Source organism: Bos taurus, chromosome 22 (genome assembly GCF_002263795.3).
Source record: "Bos taurus isolate L1 Dominette 01449 registration number 42190680 breed Hereford chromosome 22, ARS-UCD2.0, whole genome shotgun sequence".
Classification (NCBI taxonomy): Eukaryota; Metazoa; Chordata; class Mammalia; order Artiodactyla; family Bovidae; genus Bos; species Bos taurus.
In genome coordinates, this window is record NC_037349.1 from 15,293,419 (window position 1) to 15,309,646 (window position 16,228).

Below are 16,228 nucleotides of genomic sequence, written 5' to 3' on the forward strand. Positions count from 1 at the left end.
ACAGGAGGCTGGTGTTAAGCGGCTGAGTTAGCTGTGGGTCCCTGGGTCCAGCCAGGGAAGGCCTGCCTGGAGAGGGTCCATTCTTTGTGTCCTGCCAGCGTAGGCTGGAAACACGTGCCCTCTGCCTGTACGAGAGCCTTGAGAGGTCCTCCAGGAGCCGACCCTGTCCGTGGGAACTGTGCCGTCGGTGCAGCTCGTTGACGATTCTTGGTAGCAAGCTTTCTTGTCTCTCGTTAAGATAAGCTGTGATTTTCTCACAGTGTCATGCTTATTTAGTCCAGCACAGCATTGGACCCGGATATGTTCTTCGTAGATGTGAGCTATTTAACCATCTGATAACTCATGTAAATAAGAACCATTGGTTCAGAGTGATGGTGGAGTGGCCGGTACAGCTGCAGGGCTTTGCCTCTTGTTTCCGGGTGGGTTCTGTTGTGGGGGGAGGAGAGAATCCCCTCCAGTCTTTGCCCCGCCCCCCTCGAGAGGCCTGGCTGTGGCTCTGGGGGGTCTGACGTGCCTCCCACCACAGGGCCACCCCAGTGTTTGCTAGGGTGACATTTTGAGTGGTTGCTCTTTGAGGAATATATCCTGAAAGGAACGTTGGGTGCCATTTCTCAGGGCCCAAGGCTCACCTGGAGTTGGCACAGTTGTGTCGTGAGGACAGAGGACTTGTCCAGAGACGCTGCTTGACCTCAAAAACATTGAACACTCAGCTTCTGTAAACTACCAAGCAGTGAGCAGCAAACAGGCCCACTCCATCCTTGAGAGGAGGAAGCTCTGAGCTGGAGAAAAGAGGTCTGCAGTAAACGCCTATGGGTTCTTGTAAAGCTACAGCTTGGATGGGTTTTACGTCTGGGATAGCAGTTGGTGGGAAGCTCAGTGTCGGTCTAGCTGTGGCTGTTGCAGTGTCTCTGGTGTCTCTTCTCCTGGGCAGAGGGCCCTTGAGAGTTGCAGATGTTTATTCAAGAGAGGCTAGAGACCTCACTTTCAAAAGTTGTCCTTGGGCTACCAAGCAGTGTTCTTACTACTTGGGTGATTCTGGATTGGGAATAAAATCAAAGTTCAAATAACAGTAGATTTTGCTGTGCAGAACTCCTGTGTGGTCATTAAAAAATATATATATAGAGAGAGAGAGAGAGAAAGAGAGAGAAGGAGCTTATGGGGTGCATAATTTAATTGCTGAAGAGATTTATATGTGCCAGTATTCACTGACTTTGCTCATCAGTAGTTTAAATCCATTAAACTATTTTTATTTTTTTACACACCAACTTTTTACACCACCCTGTAAAATCTGGAGGACTAGAAATTGCCCGTGAATTTTTTAGCAATAATATATACCTACAAAGATTGTGATCTAAGACCAGAAGGAGCAGAACCTGTGTTCAGGTTTGACTCTGGCGATAACTCCCTTGCACTTTTAAAAAGGCTTTTCTTGTGGTGTAAAACACTTATGTAGAAGAGATGTTTGCCCCCTTCTGACAGCTGTGATGAAGTTCTTATTTGGTCATGAAGCCGGAACCTCAGCCCCATGTGAGCACATACTCTAGTGTCCTCGCAGTGCCTTCAGGATGTCGAGAGGGTTTGCAGGGCTGCTGCTGCTTTTTGTTGCTTTCGTTTTCTTCATGTCTGTGGCTTTCCTCCCAGTGTTTTATATATAAGGTACTTGAGTCAAGTCTACGTATTATTTCATAGCTTTTCCTTTTTTTTTCAATATAGGCAGTCCTGGCCAACCAAAATTGATGTGCCCCAGGACCTTGAGGATGACCTCACGGCCACTCCTTTGTCCCACGCGACTGTCCCTCAGTCTCCTGCTCGGGCCACCGACAGTGTCCTCAACGGGCACAGGAGCAAAGGCCTTTGTGACTCGGCCAAGAAGGAGGACCTCCCCGAGCTGGCGGGGCCCGCGCTGTCCTCGGGGCCACAGGCCGGCCTGAAGCCCGCAGCCAGTGGGCGGAAGTGCCTGTTCCGGGTGGAGGAGGATGAGGAGGAGGACGAGGAGGACAAGAAGCCCATGTCCCTCTCGACCCAGGTGGTGCTGCGCCGCAAGCCGTCCGTGACCAACCGGCTGACATCCCGCAAGAGCGCGCCGGTGCTCAACCAGATCTTCGAGGAGGGGGAGTCGGACGACGAGTTCGACATGGACGAGAACCTGCCGCCCAAGCTGAGCCGCCTCAAGATGAACATCGCCTCCCCGGGCACGGTGCACAAGCGCTACCACCGCCGGAAAAGTCAGGGCCGTGGCTCCAGCTGCAGCAGCTCGGAGACCAGCGACGACGACTCGGAGAGCCGCCGGCGGCTGGACAAGGACAGCGGCTTCACGTACTCCTGGCACCGCCGGGACAGCAGCGAGGGGCCCCCGGGCAGCGAGGGCGACGGTGGCGGCCAGAGCAAGCCGAGCCGCGGCGGCGGGGGCGCGGACAAGGCCAGCCCCAGCGAGCACAGCGCCGGCGGCGGCGGCCCCACGGGGGGCTCGGGTGGCGCCCCGGGCGGCACGTCGGGCAGCGCGCGCCGCTGCGCCGGGCCCGGCTCGTCCACATCCACGCAGCTGGCCGCGCGCGGCGCCGGGGAACTGGTGGAGAGCCTCAAACTCATGGGCCTCTGCCTCGGCTCGCAGCTGCATGGCAGCGCCAAGTACATTCTTGACCCGCAGAGCGGCCTGTCCTTCTCCAGCGTGAAGGTCCAGGAGAAGTCCGCCTGGAAGATGTGCATCGGCTCCACCGGCGGTGCGGCGTCCACCCAGGTAGGGGGCGGCATGAAGTTCTTCTCCGACCACGTGGTGGACACCACTGCGGAGTTGGACCGGATAAAGAGCAGGAACCTGAAAAACAACGTGCTCCAGCTACCTCTGTGCGAAAAGACCATCTCTGTGAACATCCAGCGGAACCCCAAGGAGGGGCTGCTGTGCGCCTCCAGCCAGGCCAGCTGCTGCCACGTCATCTGAGCTCGGCGTGCCTCCTGCTCAGAGCGGCCAAGACCGGCTCACTCCACTGGTCCCCCTTTCGGTTTTACTCTCTTAAAGCCGCAGTTATTTATTACTTTCTCGTTGTTCGCCTGACGACGTGACAAATGCATGGTCTTTGTGCATGCTGCTAGACACTACTTTTCTTTTCCAGCTGAAAAGTCTCGTGTCATTTTTACATTTATAATTTTAATGTGGATGATCAGGATTAAATTAAAATGTATATTTGGAACCTAATATCCATGGAGCACTTAGAAATTTGATGTTCTGCACTTAACTTAGAGAAAATGCTTTTCCTTGTGAAAAATCTAAATTCCCGCCCCGACCTTCAGTGACATGGGAACTCCGTGCTCTGAGGCATACTCTGGTGTCTGAGACAGAACCAAAGCAATAACCTTGTGATGCCGATAGGCCTGGAGCCTGCAGGCGTGGGGTGCCCAGCCTCCAGGGCCTGTGCAGAGCAGAGTGCAGCAAGCGTCTGCACCGACAACCGTAAAACCATGATTTCAGCATAACCCACACCTGTTTGTCTTAAGCTATAGTGTGAAAACAGTTTGGGCTCTTAAAATTTAACTGAAAAAGATGTTCTTGTTTTGTACTAGGTGAGAAAGTACATAGATTCATAAGGCAGCTTCCTCCGCAGTGGTCAGTCGCAAGCAGACAGTCTCATTTTGTAATGTGGTAACGTGAACTGAAGATGTCTCACCTTGACTTCTAGAGTGTGTGTCTGTCTAACAGAACAAAAGGATGCTTGGTGTAAATTCCCTTGAAGAGGGCGTACCCCAGGCTTCCTGGACAACCATGTAGGTAGAAGAAACGCTAGGGCCTAAATAACGTGGAAGCAAAGGTGTTGGCAAAGTCAAAACCCCATTAAAAAAAAAAATTTTGGCATTTGATTTTTAGGACTTTGATAATTAGGTTGTCTGTTGGTAACTTCCATTCTTTTATGTCCTTTAGCTCAACTACCTATGGGAATTGGCTGATTAAAAAGATTAAAACGGTTGAATACACAAACAGCCAACAAAAATGCACAAAGCCTGCTTTGTTTTTTCTTTTTGTTTTTTGCTGGAAGTGTTTTTTACCTTACCTTCCTGCCAGAACAATAATCAAAGAACTCTTGCTTTAAAACTACTCCTGTACAAGACTACTCTTGACCAGATAATCATCTTTCGTGGCTTTTATCTTGTAGGACACAGTATCATTTTGGGAAGGGGCGAGATGCTACTTTTTCTTGCTGTGCCCAGAGGGTCTTAAAAGCAGCGCTTAGTGACATTGGTTATAGGACGTGGCCGGTCCCTCTGGCTTTCGCACGCTCCCCAGCGTCCGTCCTGTCTGAGTGACGGTTGTCTGGTCTGTAGAGTGGGCGGAGCAGCGAAGGACAGCATTCCACTGGTCACGGTTTCTCCAAGTGTACACCGACTCTGCTACTTTAGGATTCATGTATTTTACTCGGAACTCTGAATTTCACAGTATGCTTACTAACCTAAGTAAAGATGATACTCAAAATACCTATTTTACTTTCTAGACCTAGACTAGATAACGTTTTAAGCTACAGCTCTAGTTCATTGTGATGTTTATAATTGAAAGCTATGAGAATAGATGTGTGGGTGAAGCCATAGAACATATTTGCTTGAAATTTATTGAGCAGGGATCTTATAAAGGGCCAGAAATAAGATGTGTGGTTCACATAGATAGTGAGCGTAACATCTGTATTAAACGTCAGAGAGAAGTTTATAAAGGGCATTGGCAATAAACTCTTTGTTGCAGCTGTTTTCCAAGTAATGTAAATACTTTTTCCTGTGATTATGTATAGCCTTGGAATGGCACCTTTTAACTAACCCGTATGTGTTTGGTTTTCAATCGTTTTTTATATTCAAATGTATATATGGTGCTCACTTTTAGGATCAGCAGTGTTGACCATTATGCTGCATAGCTGTATCATAGCCTTACTAGTCGTGTGTGGTTGGTTGGCCCTCTGGGTAGACAGATGTTAGTCTGCGTGGCGTCTTACCCCTTGTTCATCAGTGAATGACTGTGCATGTGTTGTATGTCATAGTATGTCGTCACATAAAAGGGAGGGAGCAAATAACCATTATGTTAAGATAATATTGGACCAAATGACTTACTTGCTCTAAACAGTTTCTTGTACCCCTTAACCTGTCTTCAGAAGTTGCAGAGTTACAGTAGTGTGTAAATTAAATATTGTGGAAAAACAATTAGTCTTGTATTTTCTGTATGTGTGTGTGTATATATATATATACATTATATATATATATAAAATTATGTACTTCTGGCAATTCTATCTGTATTTAAAGTTGTGACAATCTTGACACCGATTTTAAGAATAGCCGTGAGACTGAATCAAATTAAAGATGTCCCTTCCAAGTTAGAATCGATGTGTGTTAAGAGGGTACAGAATTATCAGCTGATTTTGGCTGGTTGCTTCCACTGCTGGTTGATTTTCCTCATTGTATAAACATTGACAGGTATGTGACAAATGGGAAAAAACAAAGTCCAAATAATAAAGTGGCATATTGGTGTTCAGCAATATAAACTGTCCCATGTTCTGTTTCTTCTCATGAGCGCAGCTGTGTGTAGCCCTGGCCTGGGTTAGACCGACGCTCTACATGCTGTGTGTGCGCCTGCTTCGCCAGATGTGACTGGAAAAATGCGATCGTGACTGTTCTCACTTTAAACTCGTGACCACAAGTCTCAGGTGGGTGTCAGGACTGTCCCTTAGTTAAACTGTATTTCCCCAGTTACCTGCTTTCTTCACTCGGCCAGTCACTATCCTCCCGATAAGTAAACCAGAGCAGCTGTAAGCGCCCCGAGCCCCCGTCTCTGTCTGCCGCCTTGCCGTGTATTCGCGCGCCCTGTTGTCCACTTGCCCGGCCCTTCTTCCGGTGGGGTGATTCCGAGGCAGCCCTGCCTCTTGCCCGCGCAGATGCACAGGCGTCAGGGCGCCAGACCCGAGTACGTCGCCATTCTTTTCTTCGCCTTGCACCATCAACCTTTGCTTTTCCACTGGATCGTTCCTAACAGCAAACAAACACGATTTTATCCCCCTTTCGTGTTTCTGCTCTCCCTCTAGCTGTTGTCCCTTTCCTCCTTCCATTCTCCTCTCTGAACCCTTCCAGCCAGGCAGGACTGCTGTCCCTGTACCAAAACTGCTTTGCTCAAGGTCAGCAGTGACCTCCTCCCTGTGCTAAACCCAACAGTCAATTTTTAGAAACAGCTTTGAGATGTAATCCACATACCACATAATCCACCTATTGACATTGTACAGTTCAGTAGATTTTAGTAAATTAGAAGAGTTGGGCAACCATAAGCCCAAAAAGAAACCTTGTACCCTTGAGTACATTCTCCCTTTATCCTCAACTTCCAGCCCAGCCTCAGCCAGACAAACCCTGATCCAGTGGTGAGTTCCAGTCCCATGTTAGCGTTTAATGAGCGCTTGTCCTTGCAAACTCTGCATTGCTCAGGACCCGACTTCTTGCTGCTCTTCAGTCTGCTAGCTCCACAGTCTCCCAACTGCTAAACTCGGAGTACCGCAGGATTCAATTCTGGATCTTTTCTATATCTACACACAGTCTCTTGATGATCCCATTCAGCTTTGTGCTGACAGAAAACCTGAAATACATTTAGCCCACATCTCTTGACAGGAACGCCAGATTCCAACTACCCATGTGATTTCTCTCCTTAGATGCATCTGATAAGCACCTCAATTTGTACAACTTCCGAACGCCTTCCTAATCCCCCTCAAATCTTTACCCTTTCCTAATGCTTTCCATCTCGTAAAACACAACTTTGAACCTTCATTTGTTCTGCACAAGTCAAATACCTTGGTGTCAACACTCACTGTCTGATCCCAGCATCTAATCCATGAGCACATCTTATTTATCATCCAAATGTTGACACGTCCCTGCCACCACTTCTAACGTTCTGCTCCGTGACACCATCAGTACTCGCCTCTAAAGAGTTTCGCCAGTTTTGCCCGTGTCTCTCTCCTCCATTCAGCACTGTGAGTGATCCTTCTAAAAGCTAAATCGTGGCATGTTTTAAAAGGTGTTTAATTTACAAATATTTGAGGATTTTCCACATAAAGTTCCTAATTTCTAGTTTAATTGTTTTAGTCAGAAGTTGTCCTTTGTGTAACTTAAATTTTTTACATTTACTTAAATTTGTTTTATGGCCCCGCTCCTGGCCTGTCTTGGTGAACGCTGACGTGAGTGCTTGAGGAGTCCTGCTGTTGATACAGTATTCTGTGTGTTCTGTCAGTAATTAAGTCGGTTGACAATGGTATTCATGTCTTCCACATCCTTACTGATTTTCTGCCCCATATAAATTACCGAGACAGGACTGTGGACGTCCAACTGCAGTGGTGGCTTTGCCCGTTTCTCCTTTTAATTCTACCAGTTTCAAGTTAAAATTTTGAAGCTCTGTTGTTAGATTGAAGATTGTTGTCTTCTTGATGAATTGATCCCTTTCATCATTAGAAAGTGTTCTTCTTTATTCCTAGTGAATAATTCTTTATCCTGGAGTCTGCTTTGTGTGATAATGATAGAGCCGTTCTTTCTCTTTTTTTAACTTAGGGTTAATAACCCTATCTGTATCTTTATATTTAAAATGAGAATTTTGGGGTTTTTTTGGCAGTCTTTTTATAAAAAGCATGTAGTTGGGTCTTGCTTTTTTGGTCCAGTCTGCAAGTCTTTGCCTTTGATTTAAAGTAGAGGTCCCCAAACCCTGGGCCACAGATGGGTACCAGTCTGTGGTCCTTTAGGAAAAAGGCCACACAGCAGGTGAGTGGTGAGCAAGCAAGTGCATTTGCTATTTATAGCCTGCCGCTCCCCATCGCTCACGCTACCTCCTGAACTCTGCCTTTTGTCAGATCAGTGGTGACCTTAGATTCTTGTAGAAGTGTGAGCCCTACTATGAACTGCACACTCACAGGATCTAGGCTGCCTGCTCCTTACGAGAATCATCATCAAACCATCCCCCCTCAGCCTCCTCGCCAGTCTTTGGAAAAACTGTCTTCCACGAAACTGGTCCCTGGTGCCAGAAGGCTGGGGACCACTGATTTATTCAGACCAGGTAGCTTTAGTGTAATAGTAGGTGAGTGTAAATCCATCTTCTAATTGTTTTCTACTTGTCTCATCTGTTCTGTTTTTCTCTTATTTACTGTCTTCTTTTGGTTTAGCACTTTTTATTGGCTAATTGGCTATATGCCTCTCTTAGTTTTTTTAGTGGTTGCTGTAGGAGTGGGGGTGTGTGTGTATTTTTTTTTAAGGTAGACTGAGTTTATACAAATGTAATCTACCTTAAAATAATGCTCCTTATAGAACATAATGTTACAGCTCTACACTTCCATTTTTTTCCTTTTTTGTTGTCAGTCATTTTATTTTTATATTTGCACACACGAGTTTGTTTTAGGCAGTTTTCTTTTTAAGAGATGAAACGGGGAACGTCTTATTGCCAAAATCTTTGTTGTTTCCATCACTTCATTTTCTTGTAAAAATCTGCATTTTGATATCTTCCTTCTGCCTGTAGAACTTTAAATTTTTAATATTACAGGTCTGCTGATCGCTTTTGCTTGTCTGAAAACGTATTTTTACTTCACTTGTGAAGGATGTTTTCATTGGATATAGAATTCTAGCTTTTTCATCGCAGCGCTAATCACTGTGAATTTCACTTTGTTGAGTGCTGGATTTTGTACTCAAGTGAAAGGTGCTGGGTTTCATTTTGGCATGGGGTTATTTGGAGCTGTTCTAGTTTGGGTCTTGCATTTCAAGTGTTAGGACAGATCCAGAGGGGTCTTTTAGGACTGACTTGCCCACGACGGAGGCAGTGCCCTTCTGAGCAGTCCACCGAAGTTCTTTCCACCCTGGCCGGGGAGCGTGAGCTTGTCCCAGCTTCGTGTAAGTTCTCAGTGTTGGTCAGCCTCCAGCTTCAGGTAATTTTCTACCTGAAAACATGTATTGATTGGCACTCAGTCATAGGCCACAGATTCTGGTGCTCGCTCACTCCTTGTGCAGCAGGAGACGCCAGACTTCAGGCCCCTTCTGCCCTCCAGCAGGGATTGGGTCCCTCAGAGCTGTGGGCCTGGCGAGGGATAGTTGAGAAAGGGATGGTAGGATCTGGTCTTTCTGGAGCTAATAGAAGCCAGGCACATAGTGACCGCTGGGGAGTCACTTGTACTCCGGCCATCTCTCTCCCAGCAGTGCTAAAGGTTGGCAAGTAAGAAGAGGAACAAACCAGAATCTTGGTCCTTGTGAGTTCATGATGCCCTTGGGGAAGAAACAGGGCTTTCAGTTAGCACCAGATGCCCATCTGACATGGTGACGTCTCAGGGCCCCTGTTGTGAGGTGCTGTGAGAGTTCCAGGAATGGGGGAGTCAGGGAGGGGGTGCGGGAGGCAGAGGGGAGGAGGGCGGGGAGTGCAGAAGAGGAGCTGGGCAGGATTCGAGTCCAGGGTTCCTGTGTGAGCCACGGGGGAGAGAAGAACCACCCATTGTTCTCCTTGACTGCTTTATCCCTTCACAGGGACTCCAGAATTTGTGGATTGGGGGCCTGGAAGAACCGGAGGACCTGGGGGCACGGCTAGAAAGTGTTGCTGGGTGGGAACACCGGCGTTCGGGCGGGAAGAAGGTGGAGTCAGCGCCCCACTCACTCCGGGAGCCCTGCTTATCAGAAGGGCCCTGTCTTGGTTTAATGCTCTGTTCTTAAATTATCTTGAGAGTCTTGACACTTTTTAAGAGGGCCTGTGTGTTCATTTTGCCCTGGGCCCTGCAGGTTACGTACCACGCCGAGGGGTTCGGTCTATATTCTGCAGGTATGAAGGAGGGGGTCTCAGGCGCGAGGATGGGAGGCTTTGGCAAGAGCAGAGTCCCACAGAGAGCAGCCGAGGCTAGAGACAGAAGCCCGGGAGCCGCCTCCTGTGTGGGGCTGAGGAAGCCTGAGGACGCCAGGAGTGGAGGCCACAGAGCGGGGAGCAGCAGGTGAGCGCCGAGGCCATGGCCGGCAATGGGGTGAGCAGGCTGGGCGGCAGCACTGCCCGAGGCGGAGCAGAGCTAGTGGGCGTGGGAGGGGCCGGGGTGGAACAGCGAGCGTGTGGGCGTTACTCTGAGCGCCCCCGGAGAGGGAGGGGAAGGCCGGCCGTGGGGGCACTGGGTCTGCCCGTGGGCACGGCGCTGATCTCACCCCAGAGCCTGCCCCTGGGGTGCCTCCTGCTCAGGGACAGATGAGACGGTGGTTGACCTCTGACTTTCCAGAAGGCTGGGCCAAGCCCTGTTAAACCTCTGGGCTATGGGGTCCATTGTGAACCGCACTAGAGCTCCTACATAGCAGATTTCTGTGCATCTCATCACCTAATTCCTGAATTGTCCCAAATTCGGTGACACATGTGGTCCTGAGGGAAGCACGTTACCCTCGTGAAGAGAAGGATCTAGATGCGGGGCGGGGAGACCTGGTCTCGCAACACGTCCTGGGGGTTCCAGCGGCTGAGGCTTCCCTGGGCCCCGCCATCTGGGAGCAGATGGCTGAGGAGCGGGTCTGGGCCTGGGAAGCTTGTGGTGTTGAGAAAGCAGTGCCATGTTTTGGAGTTGTGTTCTGGGGTTGGAGGGACAGCAGCCACTGTCATTGGCTCCTCAGCTTCCCTTTAGGGTGGAAGCCCTTGTTTTCCATGTTTATAGCCAGACAGCTATGTAAAGGGCGGCGTGGAACTGTCTGCACCGTGATTTTCCTGGTACTGAGCGAATGACCGTCTTCACACCCTGGGCTGGCCATGCAGGCCTGTGCCTGTGCTAGGGGCGGGGCTGTCGTGCTCCCCCCGGAGCGTCCGCAGACCTGGACTTGGCTGGCTGTGCCTTCCCTGCGTCCTCCCACAGGAGGTGATGGGTAGTGGCAGGAGCCATGTTTCCCTGTCCCCGAGGGAGTTCACCAGCACCCAGGAAAGTCTGGAGAGGAGGCCACGTGTAGTCCACGTGATCTGTGCTGCAGCTCAAGGCAAAACACCACTGTCCCTCTTCTGGTCAGTTGATGGCTAAGGCTCACAGACCCCTGAGCAGGGAGCCCAGCACCCCCTCCCTCCCGCAGGATGCGGCTCCGCCTGACCCGCCCAGATAGCCAGGGGCTTCCAAGGGGTCGTGGGCAGTGTGGGTCATCCAGTGACGGAAAGTGAACGGCAAGTCTCTTTGATCCGAGAATCCCAGGCCAAACTGCCAAAACCCCGTACCTCAGGCCTGGGTGGTGGCACCAAGCGTCGCTCTGATCAGGAGCAGGTTCTCTTGGGTCTGCAGCTATACGCTGAGGCCAAGCTGCTGATGCCAGCCTTGGCTGGGGCTCCTCCTCACTTGCTAGGCCTCCTGACTTGACTCTTAGAAAGCTGGGATGAGCAGTGTGCCCACCCTCCCCCAGTGCCTACTCCTGCACGTTGGAGTAGGCAACGAGCAGCTCACCGTTGCTGTCCTTGTGGGGCTGTGAGTTAAACCGGGTTAGGAGGCATCTGGAGCCCAGGGTTCCTGTTCTCGTTGCTCGTTTCTTTCCGGAAGTGGGGCTGGAGCTCAGGGTCAGGACTGAGGAGAGAGCTGAGCTGGGCTGTGCACAGTCCTGGCCATGCTGCTGAGAGTTCGGGGAGGTCACTGAGGTCCCTGTGCCCCAGCTTCATCTATAAACACAGACGGGAGGAGGAAACCGGAGCTCGGGGGGCACACCGAGGACGGCAGGGGCTCCAGACTGCCAGCTTCACGGTAGGGCTCGGCATGCCTAACCGTTTGCTTCTGGTTTCGTGCCTAAAATCAGAGGATAAAAATTTGTTCTCAGATCTTTGTTCTGTTTTGGAGCTGCTGATGGGGAGTGAGTGTGGCCACCAGTGGGGAGGGACTGGGCCACTGCCTGCCTCCCACCCCATCCAGGCCTGACCATGGAGAGCATGGGGGCGCCCATAGCGGGGGTGTTGGCCCAGCCCCCGCCCAGGGGCCCCAGTGGATGTCAGTGGCACAGAACTGAGTGTGCTGCTGCTGGCGTGAGAGGGGACAGCTGGGCTGAGCAGTGAGTCTGGCCAGGGCCCACTGGCAGTGTGTAGATTTGGTGAGTCTGGATCTCATGCCTGAGGGAGGCGGAGTGGGGAGGGTGGTAGTTGGGAGAGGTTGCGGTGGGCTCTGCCTGGTCTCCCAGGGGCCTCTGTGCGGCTGCACACGCCTCGTTTGGCTCGGACCCTCCCAGCAGGGCGTGGACGGCGTCACCTCCATGTCCGGGCTCCTCCCCGGGGACCTGCCCATGCAGAGCCGTCTGGTGACCTGGCTCGGGTCCGGAGACCCCAGGTCACCACCGCGTGGACAAGGCCTCGCATGCCCTCTGAGAATCGAGGGGGCTGTGCACACGGGAGGCTCTGGTTCCCATCCGCCTGCTCCCTGCTTGTCCGGACACACTGTTGTGTCTCCTCCTGGCACCGTTTCTTTCTACACCTTTTCTTCCGTGGGCTCAGGCTCCACCTCTGGGGGTCTTCTCTGTTTCAGGTGGGCGATGCCTCAGCTCCTGTCAGCCCTGTGGGAAGAGGCGGGCTAGGAGAAGCGGGAGGAGGCTCTCACCAATGGGTGTCGGGGAGAACCGGTGGGGGAAGGGGGACAACCTGTGGGTCACCACGGGGCTGGAAGCAGCAGAGCCGGGTGGGAGCATGAGGACCCCGGGGCTAGCGGGGCGGGGGCTGGATCTGAGCCTGGGTGGGGCCACATGGGTAGAGGATGGGAGGAGACAGTGACCTCAGGGGCTGAGGGTCCAGCCGCTTCATGCACGTGAGCCCAGTGTGCTGCGGGACAGCGTCACCGGGTCCGTCTCGGGTCAGTTACGGTGACAAGACCATAACTCGTGAGGGACACCGTGGTTTGTTCCAGCCCTGCTCCCGGGCACCTGCCAGGAGCCAGACGCCACCCTCTCTGGGCACAGGCCACACAGACGAGTTCCAGGGGCCTGGCAGGCCCATGCGGATCTGCTTCCTGCCAGCCCCTGTGGATACCACCGAGCGGCTCCCACATCCGTCCTTCTGCAGCCCAGGAACGGGCCCCAGTGGAGGTAGGTCCGCTTCCCGGGTCCCCTGCTGCCCGAGCAGGACTGCCTTAGTGCTGGCTGAGTAATGGGGCTCTTCCAGGTCAGGCTGAGGACGGGCAGGGCGGGCTTCTGGGAAGGACAGTCATGCGTGCAGGGAGCCTGGGTCCGCGCTGATGCAGGGCGGGCGGGGGGGCCGCCAGGAACAGCTGGGAGCTTGTGGGTGGGAGATGAGCCCATGGGGTCCACGCCCGGAACCCACTGCCGCACCCCCCCACCTCCCGCCCTGCTCGTGTGACTGTCCCCAAAGCATACTCTGGGGGAGACGGAGTCGGGTCCAAGGACCCACCTGAACTTCCTCCTTTACCAGGAAACACGGGTGCCCTGGCTGGGACTGGAGCCCATTGGAGTGGAAGCTACCAGTCCCTGGTGTTCTGAGCCAGGAGCATGTTCTAAAAGAAGTATCCACCAGGGAGTACTTGTGCCGTGGAGGGGGCTGAGACCAGGGTGGGCAGGGCAAGGCTGACCATAGGTGTCCACACTGGTAGAATGTGGGCTGGCAGAACCCTTAGAACAACCACACGTGGCAGACAGGAGAGTCAGGCTTCCGTGTGAAGTGGGTCTGCTAAGGCCAACCCGCCTTGATGAGAAGGAGGGGATCAAGGGGCCGGGCCCAGAACGAGGGAGACTGGTTGAGACCGCCCACCCTCCCCGTCTTCCCCTGACCGGCTGCAGCGCCCGCAGCTTCCCACAGGAAGGTCCCGCTGGCCATGACTCCCGGCTCTGCGGGCCCCGTGGGGCAGGGCTGGCTGGGCCCTGGGGTGGTTTGAGCAGCCGTTGGTGGGAAAGGAGACCAGGCCGGGTGTCCCAGGAGGGCTGGGGGCTGCTGCGCCTGTGAGCGCTGCAGCCCCTTGGGCATGGACAGGGGACCCCTGCCCCCAAGCAGGTGTGTCCCAAGCACCCGGGGGCTTCCGCAGGCTCTAGGAGGGGCCCGGCCTCCACGTAGGCCCGGCCCTTGGCTCCCCTCAGGGCCCCCCATTCCATGACTGGGCCCATAGCAGAGGGGCCGCTCTGTCTACACACAGGGAAGGAGACATCAGATGTGCACGTGGCCTTTAATAGCTCGGTGGGCGCTGTTTCCGTCGATGAAGGGTTTGTGAACTTATTGCAGGACAGAGCCAGGAGTGTGGAAACCACCCGTCACTCAGCAGGGGCGTGGCTGATGCCACCCCCATCGGCCAACCGTCACCGTGAGGGTGGCATGGGGAGCTGGTGGTCGGTCCATATGAGAGGCTCTGGAGCGAGGTCAGGCGGCTGGAGTTGGTGTGGAGCTCGGGCAGGAGCCTGGAAGCGGGTTGGCCCACCCTCAGGGCGCCTTCTCCTTCCCGCCTTCCCTGCATTCCTCTTTCAGGTTCTCGGCGGTGAGCTTCATTTGCTGTTGAGAGAACACGGGATGCGCTGAGCCACACGAGCCTGGGTGGAGGCACCTCAGGGGTGCCCCCCCGACACACACACTGTGGGAGACGCCTAGCGTGGCTCATTGAGGTCCGGGGACATGCACTTGGAACCAAGGAGCCGGGGTCACTGATGCGGCCCAAGGCTGCCCATGAGTCTGGAGCCTGTTTCTGACCCAGAGGAGTGGGAAGCGGTAGGTTTGGATGGAATGTGCTGTGTGCGCCCAGCTCGGAGGGGGTTTACAGAAGCTGAAGTGAGAAGCAGCTGGCACCTCTTCCTCCCTGGACGTCCAGGAGAAGGCGGGGAACCACAGGGCTGGGGACTGCAGCCTGATGTGGGGCCAAGTCCTTGCTCTGCCCCTGCACACCGAGTGACCTCGGAAGTGTGGCCGCTGAGCCTTATGTCACACCCTTTCCGTGGGTGAGAGGTGCATACCCTGCAGGCTGATGCTGGGGTTACCGCCCCTGAAGTCCCTGGCCCAGAGCAGAGGCCCCAGAAGAGCGGACGTCTCACCAGCCCTCTGCCCCAACAGCCACATCCAGGAGCATCAGGGAAATCCTGTGAAGGCTCAGAGGAAGGGGCCTGCACCCAGGACCACGGCCTGTGAGGAGGGAGCGCTCCGGCTCCAGTCCTGGGGCCTGGCCCGGACACCGTTGCCATGGGTACTGGGAAACGTGAGTACAGCTCTGCACTGTTGACTGAATCAATTACACCTTTGGAATTTGACTTCACGTGCGCGCGCGCACACACACACACACACACAGATTTTTGATAACAGCTATTTACTTATAGAGAAAACAACTCTGAGCACAAACATGGCTGGAGCCGGCTTCCTGGCTGGCCTCCTGGGAGCCCTGAGTGCCACACGGCCGGACAGGACACACACTCCCTCCGCTTTTGGGGAGGAGACCCCTCTGCAGACTGTAAGTCAGAGTCTGTGCCTCCTGCTCCGCTCTGAAGGCCGCTCTAGATCTCCAGTAACTCAGGAGGCCCCCTTCACTCCGGACAGTCCTCATCTCTCTCGCCCTGGGTTTAGGGGACCTTTTCAAACGTCTTCTCATGAGAGAGAAAAAGGAGTTGGGGACAGAATTTGACGAGTAGCCATCAGAAATTAAACTCTAAACTGATGAGGATAAAATGTTCCCTGGTTTCTCACAGAATCATACAGCCAGGAGTCCTCCTCCATATGGGAAGGGAAATCATAATGAGGTTTTTTTTTTTTTTAGGTCTTTATTGAGTTTGTTACAATATTGCTTCTGTTTCTATGTTGTGGTTTTTTGGCCAAAAGGCATGTGACCTTAGCTCCCTGACCAGGGATTGAACCTGCGTGCCCTGCACTGGAAAGCGAAGTCTTAACCACTGGACCACCAGGGAAATATCCACAATGGGTTTTGATCAAATGAATTTTGATTGAAAGGCGCCTCTGAGGTTCAGACAGCCTCGAGGTGCAGACAGCCTCCCGATCTGTTTGTGTGGCTGTGGATAGGCCCTCTCCCCTGAACGACCCTGCTCCAAGTGCCCTAATTCTGGAGCTGACTCTCTTTTCAGGTCCAAAGCCTGGGAGGAGACTCTGAACCCACCGGCTGGATGACTCCCACTTGCAGTGCCGGCCCCACTGAGGGCAGCTCCTAAGGGCAGGGGTCTGCACTGGACTGCGTGGCTGGAATCAAAGGTAGGGACTCTCCATCCCCTCGGCCTCTGGGTTGGGCCAACCCTCCCCTGATCCCCACTTCCCACCCCGGGTCCTGTAGGGCTCCATCTGTCTCGTGGAGCTTTGTGA

The 16,228-nt window shown here is 53.2% G+C and overlaps 2 protein-coding genes across 30 annotated transcripts in view; one reads left to right on the plus strand and one right to left on the minus strand.

Annotated features, from left to right (window-relative positions):
• Positions 1–16,228, plus strand: part of SNRK (SNF related kinase) — an 83,726-nt gene that overhangs the window by 60,745 nt on the left and 6,753 nt on the right. For 13 of the 22 annotated variants that reach the window (XM_059880015.1, XM_059880016.1, XM_059879998.1 and 10 more), the window contains one exon: positions 1,714–16,120. In XM_059880015.1, the coding sequence (XP_059735998.1) occupies positions 1,714–2,938 (1,225 nt within the window). In that variant the 3' untranslated portion in view covers positions 2,939–16,120. The remainder of the gene's footprint in view (positions 1–1,713; positions 16,121–16,228) is intronic. The other 9 variants (XM_059880009.1, XM_059879999.1, XM_059880002.1 and 6 more) reach the window with 9 other exon arrangements.
• Positions 14,090–16,228, minus strand: part of ANO10 (anoctamin 10) — a 277,242-nt gene continuing 275,103 nt past the window's right edge. For all 8 annotated transcript variants that reach the window (XM_059879755.1, XM_024982851.2, XM_024982847.2 and 5 more), the window contains 1 exon segment: positions 14,090–14,428. In XM_059879755.1, the coding sequence (XP_059735738.1) occupies positions 14,360–14,428 (69 nt within the window). In that variant the 3' untranslated portion in view covers positions 14,090–14,359.